The sequence below is a fragment of the Epinephelus lanceolatus genome, chromosome 15 (assembly GCF_041903045.1).
Source record: "Epinephelus lanceolatus isolate andai-2023 chromosome 15, ASM4190304v1, whole genome shotgun sequence".
In the NCBI taxonomy this organism is placed as follows: Eukaryota; Metazoa; Chordata; class Actinopteri; order Perciformes; family Serranidae; genus Epinephelus; species Epinephelus lanceolatus.
In genome coordinates this window covers 29,860,001-29,880,754 of record NC_135748.1, presented here as the reverse complement: position 1 = coordinate 29,880,754, position 20,754 = coordinate 29,860,001, and the positions used below count along the sequence as shown (strand labels likewise).

The following is a 20,754-nucleotide window of genomic DNA, read 5'->3' as shown; positions in this document are numbered from 1 at the left end:
TGCGTGTGACCATGGTGAGATGTGAATTGTCAGTATTTCACCACCAAACAGGAAGTGGTTTGTAACTGGCAAATGAACAAATAAATAGGCTGCTATTGTGACTATTGACCTGTTGCACACTTGGTACGCTCCTACTGGCACTTTAGTTTTTATTTGCGACAGTTTTATTTGCACTACCTTATTTTATTTGCTCTATTTATACTACAGGTCTTTTATTGCACTTTTTATGATTGCCTCCTGGGCTAGAGCAACCTTAAGGAGCTTTTATTCTTTTAGCCTTACCTGTTATGATAAAGTTGATGTATTTGTTTCATCCAGTAGTCCTAATTGCAATATTATGTTATTCAAATCTGCGCCATGCGCACTACATCGTGGTCTACAGTGTGTTTCTTGTTTGTATATGATGGTTGTAACTGCTATGCAGCTATGTCACACTATGTGCCCAATACAAATTTCCCGCTTGGGACAATAAAGTTTATCTTATCTTAACTCCAGCATATATGGTCCAATCTGGCCCATACTTAACATTTTATGAGGCTCCAGGCCTGACGCCATCTACATGCACATTAGGGGTCATGGTGATTGTGCCACCTAATGGCAACAGGAAGTAAGACTTGCAAGACAATTATCTTTTGATTTATCTGAAATTTACATGATGTGGTCTGCAACAGATTTACAGAGAATAAACATATAATTAGTGTTCTCCAGCACCACATAGTGGGCACAGAAAGTGGTACAAAATGATAAATACATCATTGAAGGATATACCATCTCACTCCTGCAGGCAGGGTCTGACTTTCACAGAAATGAACAGCAGCATCAGCTGGCGTCCTTCTAGCACACCCGAGTTGGGCAAAGGTGAGAGAGCCTGTTCATCGCTTTAATTGTTAAGTTGAAACTTTAAATTCATGAAATTCACTGATGCGTGTTTCTGAGGTTTACCACGCAAACAAAGAAACACATATTTCACCTCAGACTTGTACAATTTAAAACATCCGGAATCATTAAACCCACTCAGCACACACACCATGAGCAAGTATAGGAACAAATTTATTTCAATTTAAAACAGATACCTTGTCATTATGTTTCTCTCTTAGAAGGCGGCAATGATCATAAGTCATGTTCATGTTCGAATGAGGATCAGGCAACAGTGGTTGAAACAAATACATGAAACACATAAAAAAATATGGCAAGAGTTATGTAAATCAATAAATCGATAATAACCAACCGATTGAACCCCCCTTCGTCGAGGGCTCTGCTTCAATGAAAACATCAAAGCCCTCACTTCCAACACAAAATAAACAGCACATGCAATTATAATTACAGTTTCTTAAAAAACAGCAGATTATCTTTTAAATCTTCAATCTTAAATACAGAATAAAGTCTTTGTGTGTACTTAATCATCTATCCTTTTAGTCTCTGGTGTGTTTTTATTTAAAAAGGAGGGGGGGGACCATCTCAGGTGGTGGTCCTTTGATGATGACCACAGCGTTGGCACTTAGAGAGAGCCTGGCTCTAGAGAGAGTGGGGTTGGCACACTCAGTATAATACATAATTTACATTTGGTTTACATACAAAATAAAGAAAAAAAAACAGCATTTTATACACCACTACACAATTGACCTTCAGGTTTCATTGGAGTGAGGAAAAATAAATCAAGTGGTCCTAAATAATAGAATTCCGGTAATGTTTTTTTTTTTTTTTATCATACAGGAAATGAAAAACACAAATAAAAGGGAACAAGATTTAAGATTTGAATATGCACTGACTCCACACTGATGTCCAAAAGATAAGTTCGATTCCACTTATTTTAAAAAGCCCACAGGAAGGGAAATCACACAACCACCGCCGCCCAAAAAAGGTCAGAGTGTTCTCCGTAACCATAAAAGGACCGGCAACACCATCTTTCATTATTCAAGGCAATGAAAGGCAATAAATAAGAGTGTTGTAGTGAAAAACCGATCCAGTCTTTCCGCTGGTCGTCGCTCAAAAAAATGGACAAGAATGAGAGGATGAGATTTAAGCTTCATACAGACTTGCCTTCCCTCTCCTCCAGCTCCTATATGCTGAGATAAAATGTGTCAAAAACACACTGTGCAACACTGGGCCGCTAACGCACTAACAAACCCACACTAACAGCCAGTCAGCCCTTCACCATGTGCCAGAGTTGTAGTGTCAAGTTTAAAAATACAACATGGTTCGTCACCATTAAATAGAGCTGCACACAACACGCAGTAACACGACTACTGATAAATACTTGGGTATCCATACTGTTATATCGCTCCACTCCAATACTGGCATCCTCTTTATGACAGCAGTCTTAACGGTTGGCTGTCTGCTTCTTCTGCTCCAGGTTAGTGTCATTTTTCAGCAGACAAAATGGCAGTTAAGGACCACACTGGTGTTTTAATAAAGTATATATTTTAGCCCCATTAACTTTGTGTTTAAAGTTTTTGTCACTGTGTTCAGTATTTAAATTGATTCTCCATCGTTCTTAGCAGCCTTTGGTTTCTGTTCATCTGGGAAAAACAAAAACAACTCTGAGTGGAATGAAACTGGTTTTAAATTGGTGACAGTGAACATTTAGTCATCTTAGCGTTCTTAAAGTTACATGGGAATGCAGATAAGACCACAGACTGGTGGAAACTCATCTTAGTTTTACGATGCTGGATTGTTTAGTGCCAATATGGAGCCTTATTTAGCAATCGAGTATTAGGACAGAAACGATCCATATTAACTAGGTTTGTCAGAAAATGTTGTGTTTCTGTATCAGTTACATTCATTCACTTCTCATTCCACAAAGTTCGACACAGTGTGGTATTCAGTTTGTAAATTTTGGGGGTTAAAGGTCACACTAGTGTTGCATTAATACTCTGTTTGAGTATCTCTATCTACACGTATAGATGTTTCTGTAAATGTATAATTTCCTGTATGTTTTGGCCTCTCATCCACCACAAACACTCATTTAGGTTACTAAAATGGAGTTAGTTTTCAAAAACAACTTCTAAAGTTAAGATTTTCCAAACTTCTGGGTACTTTGTATCCATGACGACATGTAAAACAGTGTGTTTGGGAGACCATGACAATTTGCACATGCCTGTTGTTTCTTTGTGCACCAGAAACGACAACGAACTACCGTTTTGTTCGGACTGCTTGGTCTAATGACACTTAAACTTAGTGTCCTTGGAATACGGGAGGCGGAGTCTGCTGCGCCCAATGTTATTCGCTCCACCACAGCGTGCGTGGTTCAAAGTCGGCCAGAAACGGTGGTTTTGGATTACACAGTCGAACCAGGAGATGGTGAGACGAATTCGAGAGTAGGATTGTTGCCGATGAAACTTGCATGTCCAAAACATCATGTGTCTTAGCATGAGTTCCTTCATCCTTATATTTAAGGGGAATTAACAGAGACGCTAACGAAAAGCTAACGTTAGCCTGTACACTTAGCTACTTGTGTGTGACGAGAGGAGACCGAAGATGGCCAATGTGAGCGAGCATTTAGGGTCGTTTTTGCGTTCCAGCGTGGACTGAGATATTTTGTAAAAGGAAGTCATGTGGACAGATATTTTTAATGAGGGGGAAAATATCCGCTTTAAAAAATATCTGTATACGTGTAAATGGGGCCTTGGTTGGTCAGAGCATCTTCAACTACAAGTCAACTGTGGTTTAGATTCTTTCTCAGGATCAAGTTTTGAGTCTGCAGGGTACTTTATAAACCTTACACATGAACGGAAACCAATAGCTGCACAAGTAGGAAATCAATTTGAAGAAATTCAGCACTTTAGTATTATATTTGTAGTTAATGGGTTAAAACATGCAAAGCCACAAGCATAGTCATTAAGTCAAAATACTTGGGGGAAGCATGCAATACTTGTCCTGGTAGTAGTGTCTTTAGTGATTGGAGTTTCTCTACTGCACAAGGTATTACAGGTAACACTGTGATACCACACAAATAGTGAAGGTCAGAGAGCTGGATACTGGGTCCACTTAATTCACCAAAGGGCCAGATACATAACGAAACACAAAGAAAACTGTTTAGTGTCGGTAAACTTTCTACACACACACCTTATGTTTGCATTAACACCCTGCCTATACTTCTTATAACACGTACTGCGAGTAATCTCCATTTAGAAACAAGGATTAGTAGTGGATGACTTGGTTCACTGTGGTCCTGTACTTCACTCCCCGCTGTCTGATGCCTGATGCACTGTGATAGCCCTTAATGACGATGAAGGATAAGTCACCTGTAGAAAAGGTCAAAGACCAAAAAAGTAAATCTGCACTTCACTGGCACTATCAAAGCAAGCCTCAAAAAACCAGAAATTAACGATGCAAAAAAACGACAACAGAATTTTTGTGTTAAATTACAAACAGCAAGCATGGACCGCGTGGGTCTTCAATCACTGATAAAAAAAGTTCCACCTACGTTCGTACTGTACATTTTTCTAGGTATGCGTTACAGCGCTGCGTCTATAAACCGAGAGGAAATACAAGTTTCTTTTTTTTTCTCTTTTTAAAAATCAAACAAAACAGATGTGAGGGCTCCTAAAGAAAACCAAACAGTATTATCATGGATGGAGATGTGATGGCGAAGTACAACTGGAAATGTCTCAATAAGAAATAGAAAGCAGAGATAAAGTCCTTACTATACCAGACATTCGTTTTTTTTTTTGTTTTGTTTTGTTATTTTTTTTTTGTTGTTGTTTTTTTACAGCAGTTCAGACTCAAGTAGGCTCCGCCATGAGAAAAGGAGCACTTCAACATGACAGAATCAAAAGCAGTCAAATTATCAACACCTTCAAACCTGGTCCATAAATTAGATAAATAAAAAAAATCTTTAATTACTCTTAAAATCATCTCGTCATCGTACTGGGAAGATTTTTACCAGCCCTAGTTAGTATACTCCGGAGCCAGAGCTGTAGCAGTAGTGTGGAGTCGTGAGGCTGGTTGGGAGGAGCCTCTTTTCTCTGACTATTGCTCCTTGCCGATCGTTTCCTCGACGACACTCAGCTCTGTGTAGTCCTATTAATCAAGTGAACAAAATCCATAATCACAGTATCACTACTACCATAAATTCATAGGAAAAATTGTATGCTAATGAAAGAAGTTGATACTTTTTTTTGTTTTTTTCTTGTTTGTTTTTTGCCAAAGATGGTGTACCACAGAGCGTTTTTGTACAGGAGTGTTTTGTGTATATGTATTTACAAACGAATATACACAAACGACGTTTGCAGACTTTAGAGTGCGTTTTCTGTGAAAGGTTCATAGCCCCCCCTCCCCTCCCCTTCCTCTCACCACTCGACAGCGAGCAATCTTTATATAAACAAAGTGACTATACAGTAAAAAAAAGGAAAAACAAAAAAGTAAACAGAAGCACATCCTGGTGTGATGACTGTGTCACCGTCAGGAGGTGTGTCTGATTGGACGGCTGAGTGACGCAGGTGTGACGTCATCGGAGATGTTACCACATGGATTCCATTCACACTCCCGGGGGATGCGGGCGTGTTTCATTTACAGCTTTTATTTTGTTGAATAAGCTACTCGCAGCCCCGAGCTGCAGGTGTGCTCTGTGGGCTGATGACATCACGCTCCCCTCCGCGCCTGCGTCGAAAGCAGGGTCCTGTCACCCGCTACTAGTGTTGTGTAATAAGGGTGTGGGGTGTGTGTCAGTGGGGGGGATGGGGGGGGGGTTCACATGGAAGATTGTCCCTGTGAATCCATACAGAAAACATCTGGAGGAGGGAAGCGATGTGATTAACTTAAACATAAAAAACAAATCCCACAGAAATCTTTAAAGGATACTTACGTCAAGTAAATTTCTCGTTGCTTCTTTTTTTAGATGTCTTTTGTTTTGCAAAAGTTTTCTTACGACTTCTTATCACCATTCCATTTAGCCATTATTCGTTAAATAGAAGTAGACGTAGCAACAAATTTCTATCATTAAAAACATTTAAAAAATCTCAGCAATGAACAGATTTGATTAGCTATGTCTTGCCCTCTCGTGCTTTTTGTCTTAAGTGTGTTTACATATGCATTTACTTCATAATATATATTTCTATTTTTTTTCTTCTTTTTTTTTTTTGCAATTGCGATGCTCACACTGGTGGGTACATTCATAGATGCAAGGTGGAGATAGAATCCTCGGCCCCGTCCCCCTTGTGTCCGGTGTGCGACCTCACTTCCTGTCCAAGCCGCTCTGTCCCGAGCAGCACGATGCCGCTCGCTGGTTCTTCCTTCCTTCCACACCCACAGGAGCTCAGCAAGGACACGACGGAGGCTCTGATCTCACACCGCTGAGGGTTAACTCCAGAGGGCCAAAGGGGTGCGATGCCGCTATTCACCAAAACACAGCTCCTTGCTAGTCAATGCTGCCCCAAATACACGCACACGCACACGCACACACACACACGTACCACACACACACAAACACCAAAGTCCCCTTCAGTCACTGTACAGCCCGTGTGAAAGGTTTGTGTGCCAGATGAAGTGTGCCAGAGCCAACAGCCGGGGCCAAAACTGACACACGCAGCAGCTTCGGGGAGGAGCGAGGGACTCTGACACAACAAGCTGCCGAGCAACGGAGGAAGAGGGCGAGCTTTGGTGAAAGAGGAGGGGCGGCGTTTGCAGGTGGGAGGATTTGTGAATGTGTTGTACTGGAGGAAAAAAAAGGAAGGGTTCTGTTGGTGTGTGTGTCTGTCTGTCTGTGTCTGTGTGCCGGCATGGTGTGCTGTGTGATGCATGTGAACTTGAGCGCACACTCCCATAGAGGTGTGCATTTGTGCAATGGGGTGGGGGTGGGGGTGGGGGCGGGGGAGATGTGCGTCGTATGTGGGCCCTCACACCAGATTGTACTCTTTGAGATTGAGCTGTAGGATGGTGTCTTTGACAGCTGCAAACACAAAGCGGATGTTCTCAGTGTCCGTGGCACAAGTAAAGTGAGAGTAGATGATCTTGTCGCTGTCTGGGTTTAAGTCCACAAACATCTTGAGGATAAACTCCCGCGCCGCCTGTGCATCTCTCTGGGGACCTGAGAAACACAGACAGACACATGCAAACGTTGATTAAATTTCTATACAAACTGACCATAAAAACTGTCATTTAAAAAGCAGTGGACCAGCAATTTAAGAAATGTGCTTATTCACGATTGATACGACTTTCATCTCTGTGCATTCAGCATGGAGCTTTATGTTGTAGAGGTTTAGCTTAGCTTAGCTTAGGGGGGGGGGGGACACATTGTATCCCATTTGTTTAATACACACATAAACATACATGTAAAAATATCAAGTGTTTTGGGGGGAATTATGTGCTGTAACGTATCTGTTAATAAGCCAGTAACACAGTGCTTGTACATAGGGCTGGGCGATATGGTTTATAGATAATATTTTTTCTGTTTTTAGGTTATGCCATGATACAGAATCTATAATTACATAACTGTTTTATTAAACCTTTTGATGTATGTATATGATCGTTCTAGTAACCTAATCTGAATTTCGAGGGGACACAGCTCGTATGTGACATTTTAGAGGCCTTTAATTGTTAAATTCCACATCAGTATGTCCTGATATTGACTGAGTAACACTCTGAGGTCAGACTGGTCTTTGGAAATGTATTCTTCAGTATTAAATTGGACTACTTATTCACACAACTGAAACTGAAATAGCCCCTTTTACACTGCCTCTTGAGGGCGGGAATTTCATGCCATTATTCCACCTCCCCGTTCTGTATGAAGGGTACAACAGCGATATGTGGGGACAGAGCGGTCTCGCCTTTAAGCTGGAGTTGGAGGTAGGAACAGCGCTGAAACAATGTCTGTGTCAATGGGACAGCCAGCAGGACGGGAACATGGGCAGCTGACGTTTTGACAGCATGTTATATGTGCATCCCACCACGGAGATTAAAAAAGTAACAAGTAGAGGTTAGCAGCTAACTCAAAGAACAGCTGGAACTGCCCGCAAATTGAGAAAACTATGAGGTCTGGGACCTTCTTACACTCCAAGCAGAGGATGAGATCAGCCACCATATAACAGGGATGGTAAATGATTTGTTTTTGCCATGTTAATGCCATTGTTATGGTTTAGAAAGTGCTGCCAATGCATATGATATACGTCGCTAGAGGCTGACGCTTGTGTTACATTTCACACCCATCATGCCTATTTTGTTTCTGCAATGTCGGCATGCTGTCTAAAATCACACACTGGAGCTGAATGATGCCGCCATCATTGAGTTCTGTGTAAAAATGGAAAGGAAGCAGCATAAAGAAGGGACTGCGTAGCGGCCCTATAGCGCAATCTGTGTATAAAATGGGCAATTATTCTCTGAAATACAGTTTGCAAGTGGTAATTATTATGTTTTCCTTATCAATTCATTTATTTATGTATTCATTATTAACAGACTGACTTACTGAATGAATGTGAAACTGCCCATCACGTTCACCAGAAGGATGCTTTTATTTTGAAGTCAGTTCTTACACGCTCTTACCGTAATGCCTAGTATATACATGCACCACAAAACAAAATGGGGGCTTGTTTGATCGCCCTCTTTCCGAATGCTTGACTGCAGTGTTCTGCACTGGGTGGTGTTTATGTGATGGAACAGATTTGTGGTTCTGCTACCTTCAGCAGCAATCGTTTTGAGGCATATTTTGCAGAGGACAGTCTGTTCCACATCTGCTCTCCTGAATTTAAACCACCTCCAGATGATAAACAAGCACCAGGATCTTCCGCCAATGTGAATTAACGTGAACTCAATGACTGACGTTAAACTGGTGAGCGCGGTTGATCGGTTTGGGGATTATTATCAGCCTTTTAGTGCACAAATTGAAGGAGCTGATGGGAATACGTTTCACTGGAATTATGTCTCCATTATTCTATGTAGCAAATAAACTGATTGCACATAAACACTGCCTGCTTTTAAAACAGAAATTAATGACTAAAATGTACAAGGAATATCTTGATTTGACATCATCTGCAATATCGCACATAAAATGACATTTGAGTAAATCGGATAAATTCGATACACTGCCCAACTTTAAATGTACATACATGTAGAATGAAACCTGTGCTCACTGACCACAGACAGCCACCCATCCCACACTAAAGCTTGTTGGTTTCACAGAAGCAGTGGATGGATAGATAAATTTTGTATTTCAAAAAATAGAAACTACAACAAACTGACATTTTTAAAACACTTTTATGAAATAAATAAAGATATAACTTGTCAAATTACTGAGCTTTACAGGTGCTGGTAGGTTGAGTTTTTAGTTGTTTCCCTCTGCTTCTAGTTATCATGCTAAGCTCTGTACTTAAATCACTCTGCGTTCCTACTACACTAAATATAACACAGCATTTGTTATGCGCAGACAAAAAAGTTGCGAGACAGATCCGATAATCAACAGGCAGTTAAATGTGGTCATGTCGCCGTTACAATGACTGTGGTCATAATCACTTTCAGACTAGTATTTTAAAACTGAATAACAGCCACATAAGCTATATTCATTTATCTGAGGGGGCGACTTCCGACTGTACATTGCCGGATTAGTCAGCACACAAACACCAACGTATAGATGATCTCACCGTCAAACTCTGGGAAATAGTCCACCAAGTGTGAGTAGGAGATCTTCTCCTCTAGCAGGTCCTTCTTGTTGAGGAAGAGGATGACGGAGGAGTTTTGAAACCAGGGGTAGGTAATGATAGTCCTGAACAGAGCTTTACTCTCCTCCATGCGGTTCTGGTGCAGAGAGGAAGTGAGCGGTGAGAAGAGGCATGCTCTCCAAGCAACATTCAGAGTGTACTGAAAGTTTAAGGTATTTTTAAGTCCACCTACCTCGTTGTCGGACTCCACCAGGACCTGGTCGTACTCGCTCAGCGCCACGAGGAACATAATGGAGGTGACGTTCTCAAAGCAGTGAATCCACTTCCTCCTCTCTGACCTCTGACCTCCTACATCCACCATCCTGACAGCAGGATGAAGGTGAGGAGTATGATAATAAGTGAAGAATCAAGAAGGGGAGAAACATATTAGCGTGTATCTCTTGGTGGCCTGGTTCATGTTCAGTGAGGACAAATTCTTAATATTAACTAAGTAACAAATGGCTTTACAGACGGTACTTTGATTTGTTTTATGAAAAGGCTTTGAATCCATCAAGGTAATTAGATTACAAATGTGTGTATATGGCAGAAGAACTTAATAATAGAGGAGCAGAATGTTTCAGGTCCAGCAGTCCTACAGACGTTCTCTGGTGTATGTCTTAAACATTTTCAGTACATGACCCAAATAAAGATATAGTCACACCCTGGGACCCACGAAAGCATATTTTTACTATCATTTATTTTGGGTCCTGATCATTTGTCTGCAGTCCCATTAACTTCCTTTCAAGCAAACTTGTTTGAGGGGAAAAAGAAAAAAAACACCTGATGGATTCAACACCTTTAAGAAGAGGATGAATCAAATTCACAAGTTCTCGGCCATGTGTTTCAAAAGAGCAAACGTGCAGATCTCTATATTTGGCAAGAAACTGCACAACTAAACAAGAAACAAATGTGCAGTGTGAATATGTTTTTGTCCTTTGTAAATAGGTGAGTCATGCATGCCACCACAAAGATGAAAGCTTCCCACTTGAGACAGATCTAGGATCAGTTTTGAAACCAAAGCCACTCAGTTTAGGAAATAGTTGTTTTCTTTGTTTGTGCACAGAAGCAGCCCTAGTGCAAGACCAGAAATTACAAAAGTACTTGTAATAATTATTTGGATCTTTCCCACACATAATGAAGTTTGTTTTTATAGCAACATGGATATTTTCTGTAGAAGTTTACAGACCGCGCCCTCCTCGTGCCTCCTATCTCAGAACACTACATATCAATTATTCTCAAACAATATGCAAAATGAATTAAGGTACGTGTCCACAGGGGCGTTTTGGGGCGTAAGTGATTTCACCGCCCTCCAGCATTAGACACTCGATGGGTGTGCAACTAGGCGCTGTGGGCTGCCTGCTTCTCTTACATTACGATAATGTTTAGCAAAAAATGTATTTCTGACAACATTTGAGGCAAGAAATTAGTCATGCAGTTGCTGAATCAGTCTTCATTTTAGATCACCAGGCCCCCCTCGGAGCCAGACCTGGGGCCTTGGGCCATGGGGCCCAGTTGAGCTCAGCATGAAAAAAAAAAAAAAAAAGGAGCCACTGCCTGTACAACTGGTTGGGCGTGCTGATCCCTTGTCTTGCGGACTGGCTCTAGGGACGTGGAATGTCACCTCTCTAGTGGGGAAGGAGCTGGAGCTGGTGTGGGAGGTAGAGTGGTACCAACTAGATAAAGCTAGGCTCACCTTCACGCTCAGCACTTGTTCTGGAACCAAACTCCTGGAGAGAGGCTGGACTCTAGAGATGTACTGATACCACTTTTGCCTTCCTGATACCGATTCCGATCCCTGAACCTTAGGTATCAGCCGATACCGAGTACCAATCCAATACCAGCGCGTAAAATAAAAATGGATGGGATATGAATTGTTGTATGTCTCAACTCCTAAAACTCTATGTAAAATATCAAGAAATAAATACATAATAGTAGAATGAATGCCATAAAAACTTTATTATTATTATTATTATCATCATTATTATTATTATTATCCAGTGTTGACACAGATTAAGACACAGGTTAAAGTGCAGCCACACAATTTGGTAAAAAAGACATTTTAAAGGCTACAGTAGAATGCTTTTTAAACTCTGCTCTGTTTCCGTTTTGTTTGCCTGTAGCGTGCGTGTGCATAATGACGTGAGGCATTGCGTGGTATCGGACTGGTCACAGGCTGTACTCATGATAACCGATGCCGCATTTTAGGCAGTATCGGAGGCATTTCCGATACTGGTATTGGTATCGGTACAACTCTACTAGACTCTTGCTTTTTCCGGAGTTGCCCAGGTTGAGAGGCAGCAGGCAGGTGTGGGGATACTCAAGAGCCCCTGACTGAGTGCCACTATGTTGGGGTTTGCCCGGAGAACGAGAGGGACTAACAGTTAGTTCAAATTATTCTGGGGAGTTTCCAGATGGAGCAAGTCTTCCTGGGCGCCCCTGATTCGCTTAAAGTGGCCTTTACCTCAACCTTATGCAAATGAGGAGCAGCCAATGTGATGCTCCATTTCTCAAAGTGTAACGTGGCACTACCAAAATGCAATTAATGGGAAGTGTGGAAATTATGGATCCTGTGGACACGCATCATCACAAGTGTGGCTCGACTTTGGGTTTTATAGCGAAAACAGAAGCTGTGGAAAAAATCTTTAACCTGCTGAGCAGCACTGTAATACACCATAAGCTATGCAGCAGATCGTCTGTCAGGTTGTGCATCCAACCTCAGTAAGAAATATATTACTGGAATTCTTAAACTGAGTGGCATTCATGTGGTCATACATTACACCTCATACTAGATCAGTCTGTTCTTCTTTGTATGTGCTACGGTGAAAGTGGAGGGTCACTACGCATCTATTTCTCTACTAGACAGCTTTCTCAACCTTCCCCGGTGTGTGTGATAAAGCACCACACAAAAACAATTTGTGAAGTTCTGAGACGTACTTGGGAGAAGACAAATGGGGGAAACAGGAGGAACATAAAGTGAGACTGAGAGGGGCACAGGAACGAAAGATAGAGGACAGACAGAGGACAGGAGGCAGAGTTAAAACGTTGATGAAAGATACAGGGGGCACCTCTGGTAGTGGGATCCTTTTCATAGTAGAAGGACGCCACCTGTGTAACCGTATGAGAAGCTACAAGCTGAGAAAACTGTATCAGAAGAAGAATTATATATATTTCCTAAGAGGTGATCTAGTAAAACTAACTAAGCAACAAAACTGGCTTAAAAACTTTGCCTTCAGCACATGAGCCCGCAGGCTGGCATTCCCTGAAGCCATTCATGAACAGCAATCCTGGCTGGAACACTGACTGACAGATGTGTGAATCCTCACAGGGATTCAGGTTCCCTGAGCTTCTCTTTGACAAGGTCACCCTTCACTCGTCAGGGAGTTTTGGTCCCAGTTTCATTAAGCCTTCATTTGTGACAACCGATTCAGTAAAAATCTTTCCGGTCAAGAACCTTTCATGTCAAGCCATTATATGAAAAGGGCATGGGAACAGTTTCAGCCTGACTTCCTGTACTTTCCTGCACCTCTGGACGCACAGGTGCAAGCCTCAAGACCAGGTGCAACACGGTCTCCGAAAGAGCTGCACAAATCTAATAGAATTCACGATGCAAGGGTGCCCCCTGGTGGTGGCCCAGTCCACTGTGGTCCACAGAGACCCAGGGCCAATATAGGCCCTGCAGGACCTGCTGCCCAAAATAACATTCCTCCACCGCGGAGAGGACGACCTCGTTTCTTCTGCCAGCCGGAGAGGAAAGGAGGAGAGGAGGAGGAAGAGAGGAGGTGACCCATTTACAGAGACCGGGCACCAGAATGTAGGACTTTGTGTTCATCGGGGGGTTGTGTTATGTGTGGTACGGTTGCTGTTGGTGGCAGGAGGTAAAAGAAAGTGTATAAGGAGACTGTAAAATGTTAATGACTTTAATTTCTAGGGAAGGGTTAAGGAGTCAGAGTGCCATACAGTCACTTAAGTCAAATGCATAAAATCAAAGTCACGGGTCACAAGGTCTTTTCATTACTGGGTAGGACAAAAGTTATTTGGCGCTTTGGACAACAACACATCAGATGACGCATGGGTTAATGATGAACAAGAAGGGACGGAGCCAAAACAGGCGTCTGTCTACCTGAAAATGATGCTTTGCAAGTCGAATGGGTACTCTATGATTCCTGTAGTGGGAATGCGCACCCTGAGCACATCCTGCTGAGTGGGAAGATAGTTGGAATCTGCAATACGATCCAGATCGGAAAGATAACTACAGGCAGGCCAGTCGAGGAAAAAAGGAGATATAAAGAGAAAAGAGAGACAGAAAAACAGTTATATAAAGCGTGACAGGCAATTACCGCAACCCCCCTGCCATTCCAGGAAGTGAGGATCAATCCTGTTGAGGAAGCTTCACAGAAAAAGGCCACATCTCGGAAACAAAAGGGTGTTAGTCAGTGTCACTGCTCCACCAACACTCTCTGTCCAAACACAAGACTTTTGGGATTAGCTGTTGACTTTGAGTTTACTTTTTAAATTGACAATTTTTAATGAAGTTGTGGATTATGTTGCAGACAGCGAGGTGGCATCAGTGACAGTAATAGCAGTGACTTTAGCAACAGAGACAGCAGCACCTGGATTAGACAAGGAAGGACAAGTATGATATCAAGGATAGCAGGAAGCGTATTCCATGCTCCCCCCCCCCCCCCCCCCAAAAAGGCGTGTAGGTCACCCATTTCAATTTGAAATTAAATTTTAAAACTGAGTCCAATTGCTTCACTGATTTCAAACAACTTCCTGGAAAATCCTTGACATCACTAATCCTTCTTCATCCGGCACTTACTGCCTTCTCCCCCCCGCCCCCACACACACACACACACTACAGTGCAGCATATCTGGCCTTAGTTTTGACCCCGGAGCCAGATCATCCGCACAGTTCTTAACACAAACCACTGATAACTCATAAGGTTATCTAATGTGGCCTTCAGGCTCATTTGATCTCAACACAACATAATCTTTATTTGTCTTCACTTTGAGCTGCGGGGTCTGTTGAGACAAATGGGCTCCTGCCTGGTGCCATAGCAATATGAGGGCAGTTGCAAGTGTGTAACTGCGCTGTAATCGCACTGATAAGCTACTGAGGCGGTTACACAAAGAATTAGGGCTGGGTATCATTCAAAAAATTACAATACCAGTATCATTATTGGTCACCAACGGTGTACTTACTTCATTTCACCCCCATCGTGTGAATGGATGCGTTCAGTGGCGTGAAATGCCAGACGCCACAGGTGTGTAGTGTCTGGGGGCATTTTAGTGTCGTGTTGAAAGTTTTGGTGACATTTTGGCACGCTGGACTGCCAACTCAGTCAAATACACTGTGCTCGACTTCACTACACCACAGTGTATGAGCTGTAGCTGCTGCTGTAGTGGGTCAATCACATGTCCATTGAATCAAAGAACGCTTGGGAGGATTGACTGTGAGTAAACCCATTCATATAGCCTGTTTTTTAAGATCTGGGTGCAAAAAGGATTGCCGTAAAACTTCAATTAAAAGCCTAGTCCCAATTAAATGCCCAATCCCTTTTACTAGCCTGGTGTGGCTACACATTTTGACAAATAAATGCCTGTCTTGGTTAGACGCCTAGTCTGGTTGCCAAGCAGTTCTTTTTTTTTTTTTTAATAGAAGTTCTTTGGATGTTAGGTGCTTCGCTCACGCATTAGACGTTCGTCAATATGGACATGCTACATACAGTTAGCTCCGATAGATTCTCCACAATTCAATCGTCAAGTTCATTTTACCGAAACTACAGTATGAGCACCAAAGGAGACAGTAATTTATTGAGATGCACTGTACTAACCCAAATAATAGCCCGGGCTATTAATTGAAGTATTAAGGTAAATGTGGGTATCATTGACTGGAGAAGTTCTGATACTACTTGGTACTGGGTTATTTCAGTTGATTCTTTACAGGGTACTGAGTACTGATACCCAGCCCTAAAAATAATAAGGTCATTTTTTAATTTTTTTGGCTGTTTATAAGAGACTACAATTTACAAACACAGCTCCTGTGTAACTGTTGTGTTAACATCAGTCATCAGTGGTCTCTGTCCTCTAGTCTTGGTGATGCTGCAGTCCCGGTGCCATGAGGGTACCTGAAGATGACGTTCTCCAGGTCAAACGGGTACTCTATTATACCCGTGGTGGGAACACGGACCCTCAGCACATCCTGCTGGGTGGGAACGTATCCCTCCGCAGTCACACGGTCTATATCACTAAGGTAACTGGAGATATACATGAACAGTGTGGATGACACTAATATAAAAGACATATCCAGTTATATTCTTATCTTTCTCACTCACTCACTCATACGCATGCACAAAAATCAAATACATGACTTAGATATTTACCATAACATATTTGCAACACAGCAAGCACACCTGCATGCTGGCTTGGAGCTGCATTAAATTGTAGTACAGCAAGTCCACAACCAGGGGGCACTAGAAAATGAGTCAAGTGCCTTTGGCTATTTAGCCTGGGGGCACATATTATTACAAAGTAACTGTGGCAAAACATAAATAGATAAATAAATAAATAAATCACAGCAACGCAAAATGAAGCCGACACTCTACTTTTTAAACCATGCTGAAGTGACATGCAGCACTCCGGCTTCAAAGTCACTGCTCTGCTCTCCAACAGCTGGTTGAGACAGCATGAATTCTGGGCCTCTCCACTCAGACCCCCTCGATTGTAAGGAACCCCCCATGACACATTAAACCGCTTCCAAATTAACAATTATAATATACTGTAGATAAACATCCACAGCAGTCAGCAGCCGACAATTAAAAGACAAATACTGGCTCTTGTACCTGTGGCTTGTAGATTTTTCATAGGGATTGTTAAATCGTGGAATAAGGCTGCTGAATGTTGAAATTTGACAGCTAAAACCACGTGTGGGCAAAAGGCTATTTGCTGCCCTGCCCAGGATACATTTCAAAACTCACGTGGTAATTATACACACAGAAGATCCGCACACAAGCTGTCACTAACAACACATCCAAACACACCCTAGTTACTTTGAAAACTGTCGAGCTGATCTCTGGAGACAACCATCTCCATGCCACACCTTCAATTAAAGGGCAAATACTATGTATATATTTATCATTTAGGGGTGACCCTGAAAAGTTGACTATTCGACAAGCCTGGTTCAGAGCAAATCTCACACTCAAATTGTTGCAGTGGTGGGAAAATGAGGTTATGAAGCTAAGGATCACTCTATTCAGGTTTTACGGGGGTGCTGACTGTCTGATTTTAGATACAACTGCTTTGTTTCTACCAATAACGCACACTTTATACGCTAAATATCAACAACATAAGGCTATTGTTGAACATCTTGTGACAAAAAGACAATTTAACTATCATCTGCATGCATGCACAACTTGTCACGTTAATTTAAGCACAGGCACACCTACATCATTCAAATCCTGGATGCTGATGTGGTTACCACAAACAAACACTCAAAGCTTTTCGACATAATCCGTCAGTGTACAAAGTTCAACAAGACACACACACTGTTTAACAGGTTTGGGAACTTAGACATTGTTCTTTGTTATCAGGCATCAATTAATTCTATTTACTGTTGTAACTTTGGATTTGCGAAAGGATTCTGATAAAATCATATCAAATTCAGAATTTCTGTACAAAAAGCTCCCACTAATATCTACAAAAATAAAAGAGTAATCCAGGATCTTAAAGAATCAATAGTTACATTAACACTGATAAATCTGTATCACTTCCCAAACCAGAATGGCACACAAACACTCACAAAAATTACATAACTCACTCACACATTGTGTCACAGTCAAACAAATACCATTCTTAAATCCCAGACAGACGACACACCTGATGTCCACACACACAGAGACATAAACACACGCAGACAGAAAGACAGACAGACGTACTATTTAGTGGAGTCAGAGAGCTGGTACTCTCTGCGGCGGTCGTAGGCCTCCTGGATCCCAGGGTCGGCCCACAGGCTTTTGATAGCTGCAATGTAAGGGTAGTCGAACCCGTTGATCTTCTCGATGTCCACCTCCTTCACGAGCATTGCGTTAGACTGGAAAAACACAGGCAAGGGAGAAGAAAGGTTAGATTGAGATGAAGAATGATGAATGGGGAGGAGCAGTGAGAGACGACAGGGTGAACCGAACTAGAAAGTGCAAAAATAGCAACCAGATTTATCAAGTTTTTATTCCAAGATATTTGAAATCTCTGAAGGTAACTGTTTGGATCTTAACCACCCACATATTCTGATTCTTCCAAAGATAATGTTTCTGTAGGACAGACTCTTGTGCACCTGAAGATTTTTCCAAGGAAAGACACAGAGATGTTGCCATTAAGGACACTTTCACACCTGCCCTGTTTGGTTCGGTTCAATCGAACTCAAGTTGGTTTGTGTCACATGACACATTGTTTGGGTTAAACATGAGCATGTTACAGTCCTGGAGGATTATTAATGTGCACCTCCTCCTATACTGCCTTAATATTCACATTCAGCACATCCAATGCATCAAAACATTCTTTTCTAGTTGGAGCCGCGCCTCGTTTTCAAACTGTATGGTTTGACTAAAATGAACAATGACAGCAATATAGTCCACGATGAGCAGCGCTAAAATCAACCTGCGTAGTTGTCCCTCCATTGTGACATTAGAGTGTCACATTTTTCTTGCAAGTGTACTCTTCTTCAACGTTTTGTTTACTTCCTGGATTTTTCCCACATGGAAATTCTGACTAATCAAGAGCAGTATTCTCTCACAAGGCATTTGATCTGGTCCGCTTGTAAATGCTGCCGTGAGAACATGAACCAACTCTAGACAATTATGAAACTTTGTAGAGTTGACAGGAAGTAAACAGACATGCAGTATGTTAAATGGATATACTCACACAGCATAAAAAAAAGAGAATAACTGACATATATGTACATAAAAATGATCCCCACATGATAGACAATGGACAAAGGTAATACGGTGCTTCCTTGTGTTTCCCCATTATAAATTGCCTTAGATGTTATTGTGAACTGTTTTTACCCTACAGAAGTATTCCAGGTTTTCATAACTACGACCTTATATGTGGAACATAAATTGGACTTTTTACCCTAAAATTCAGAATGGTATTATCATTATTATTATATTATTACAACGTAATTTTACATGCAACATTTTGTGGTTTTGTGTGTGTTTTGGACTAATAGATTACAAACAACATGTGCTCTGCTCCTCTTACTTGGAATAACTTTCAAAAAGGGTTCAAACTATGGAACTGGTCTCTCTGCCTGACTTTAAAGCTCCCATAAGTACAAGGATGAATGAATCAGTTAGGTCTTGTCATTGTGCGCAAGTGTTCCAATATTTCTATAAGTCACTGTATATCTTTTATATTTTTTATTGTGTTGCTGTTTGGCTGTAACTTTTTTGTGTGCTGCTGTCTTGGCCAGGTCTCCCTTGTAAAAGAGATTGTGGATCTCAACAGGACGTACCTGGTTAAATATGGGTTAAATAAAATAATATAAAATAGTGGAAAGCATCCTATGATTTTCTCTTGGAACATGACATCCGTTTGCTCTTTTTCATTCATAATGTAGACCAGTAATTCTCAGTACTGGTCTTTGTGAGGGAGCGCACTGGTGGATTTCTGTCCTACTGAGTTGCGGACTACATTCACCTTGCATCCCAGGTGTAAATCAGTCCTCAATTAGAGGTTGACAATAAAAGAGCAGCAGAGCTCTGAGGACTGGAACTGAGAACTACTGTAGCACACAATAATAGACTATAATTATGTGGTCGTATTGTGCCCACACCATCGGTAACTTTCAGTCATTTCTAATGTATTAAAAGCATGCCTAGGTACAAATACTCAAATATATCTGTAAACTGAAAGAGTTTGGTTGTGGCTTGTGTCCTGAGGCTTGATTAAAATATTGCCTATTTTTTATTGTGCATAGAGCCTTTGGTGTTTCACAAAATTTATCATCACCATGGCACACAATATGAACCTCTGGGAAGGGAACTCTGGACATTTCTGTGGGTGAGTCCTTACCCGATTCTGCTCAAATTTGTAGGGGATCTTAAGGGTCTCAGTGGCGCGGATCATGGCCTGCATGGACGTGAAGATGTTTTGGTAAACAAGCCGGATGAAGCCTCTCTTGTCTTCGTCTGAGTACCCGGCTCCATGGATGATCCTCATCTGCTTGATGAAGGTGCTCTTGCCACTTTCTCCCGTACCTGAACAGGACAAGGGAGACACACAGTTAGAGACGGAGCGCAGCAAACTGACAGTGTGGGCACAGTGAAGTGAGACGGCATAGCAGAGGCCCGCCTGTTATCACATCCAGAAACTGAGTCAGACAAAACCACCAAGAAACAGGAGACAAAAGGGTGTAATGTTGCATGTAAGCATCTGAAACCATTCCGTGAAGATGGGCAGTCTTGTTTCTGGCGAATAAACAATACACACGACACACAGTACAGCAACGCTACATTAATTCATCAAGGACACCAAGAGAATGGGAGGAGAGTAAGAGAAAGGTGTGGTAAGAGACCTAATGCTCCATAAAATGAAACTGAGTTCAGGCAAAACAGCCTAAGATAAATGACGTTCTTCATAAAACCACAGAATCAAGTCCCAGGCCACTTTCCACTTTTACCAATGCAGCCAGTGTTAGTTAAAATGTTTTCTTGAGGAGGTGAAGCTTAAATGAAAAACAATTCAAATCAACATTTGGTACTGACATTAAACTGAAAATAGGCAAGTTTTTTGCTTTAACTTATCAATACTAAGTAAATGACTGCACAATGTAATGCCTATACAAAAATGACACCATCTGCGTTTGGACTGGTTCCCTAAAGGCCTTGCTTCCACTATATAATCTGTCTGCCACTACGTATGATCTAGAGTGTGCCATATCATTTCGTTCACAGTAATACCGGTATAATTTTTAATATGACATGAAAAATTAATACCATGATACTCTGGATATTTTGACTTGATGACACTATTGTCATACTGTTAAACTGTGGCGTCCTGAATGTTTTATGAACAGCCCCAGACTTCTCAGACACTTTTAGTGAGTTACCGCTCAGAGGGAACTCATTCA

The 20,754-nt window shown here is 41.6% G+C and overlaps 1 protein-coding gene across 2 annotated transcripts in view; it reads right to left on the bottom strand.

Moving 5' to 3' along the window:
* Positions 1–1,029: 1,029 nt before the first annotated feature.
* Positions 1,030–20,754, bottom strand: part of gna11b (guanine nucleotide binding protein (G protein), alpha 11b (Gq class)) — a 39,835-nt gene continuing 20,110 nt past the window's right edge. Inside the window, exons 2-7 of one of the 2 annotated variants that reach the window (XM_078175168.1) lie at positions 19,698–19,882; positions 17,564–17,718; positions 15,758–15,886; positions 9,823–9,952; positions 9,573–9,726; positions 1,030–7,027 (exon numbers count right to left, since the gene is read on the bottom strand). In XM_078175168.1, coding sequence (XP_078031294.1) covers positions 6,837–7,027; positions 9,573–9,726; positions 9,823–9,952; positions 15,758–15,886; positions 17,564–17,718; positions 19,698–19,882 — 944 coding nt within the window. In that variant the 3' untranslated portion in view covers positions 1,030–6,836. Of the gene's footprint in view, positions 7,028–9,572; positions 9,727–9,822; positions 9,953–13,749; positions 13,879–15,757; positions 15,887–17,563; positions 17,719–19,697; positions 19,883–20,754 lie in introns of both variants that reach the window. The other variant, XM_033642998.2, reaches the window with a different exon arrangement.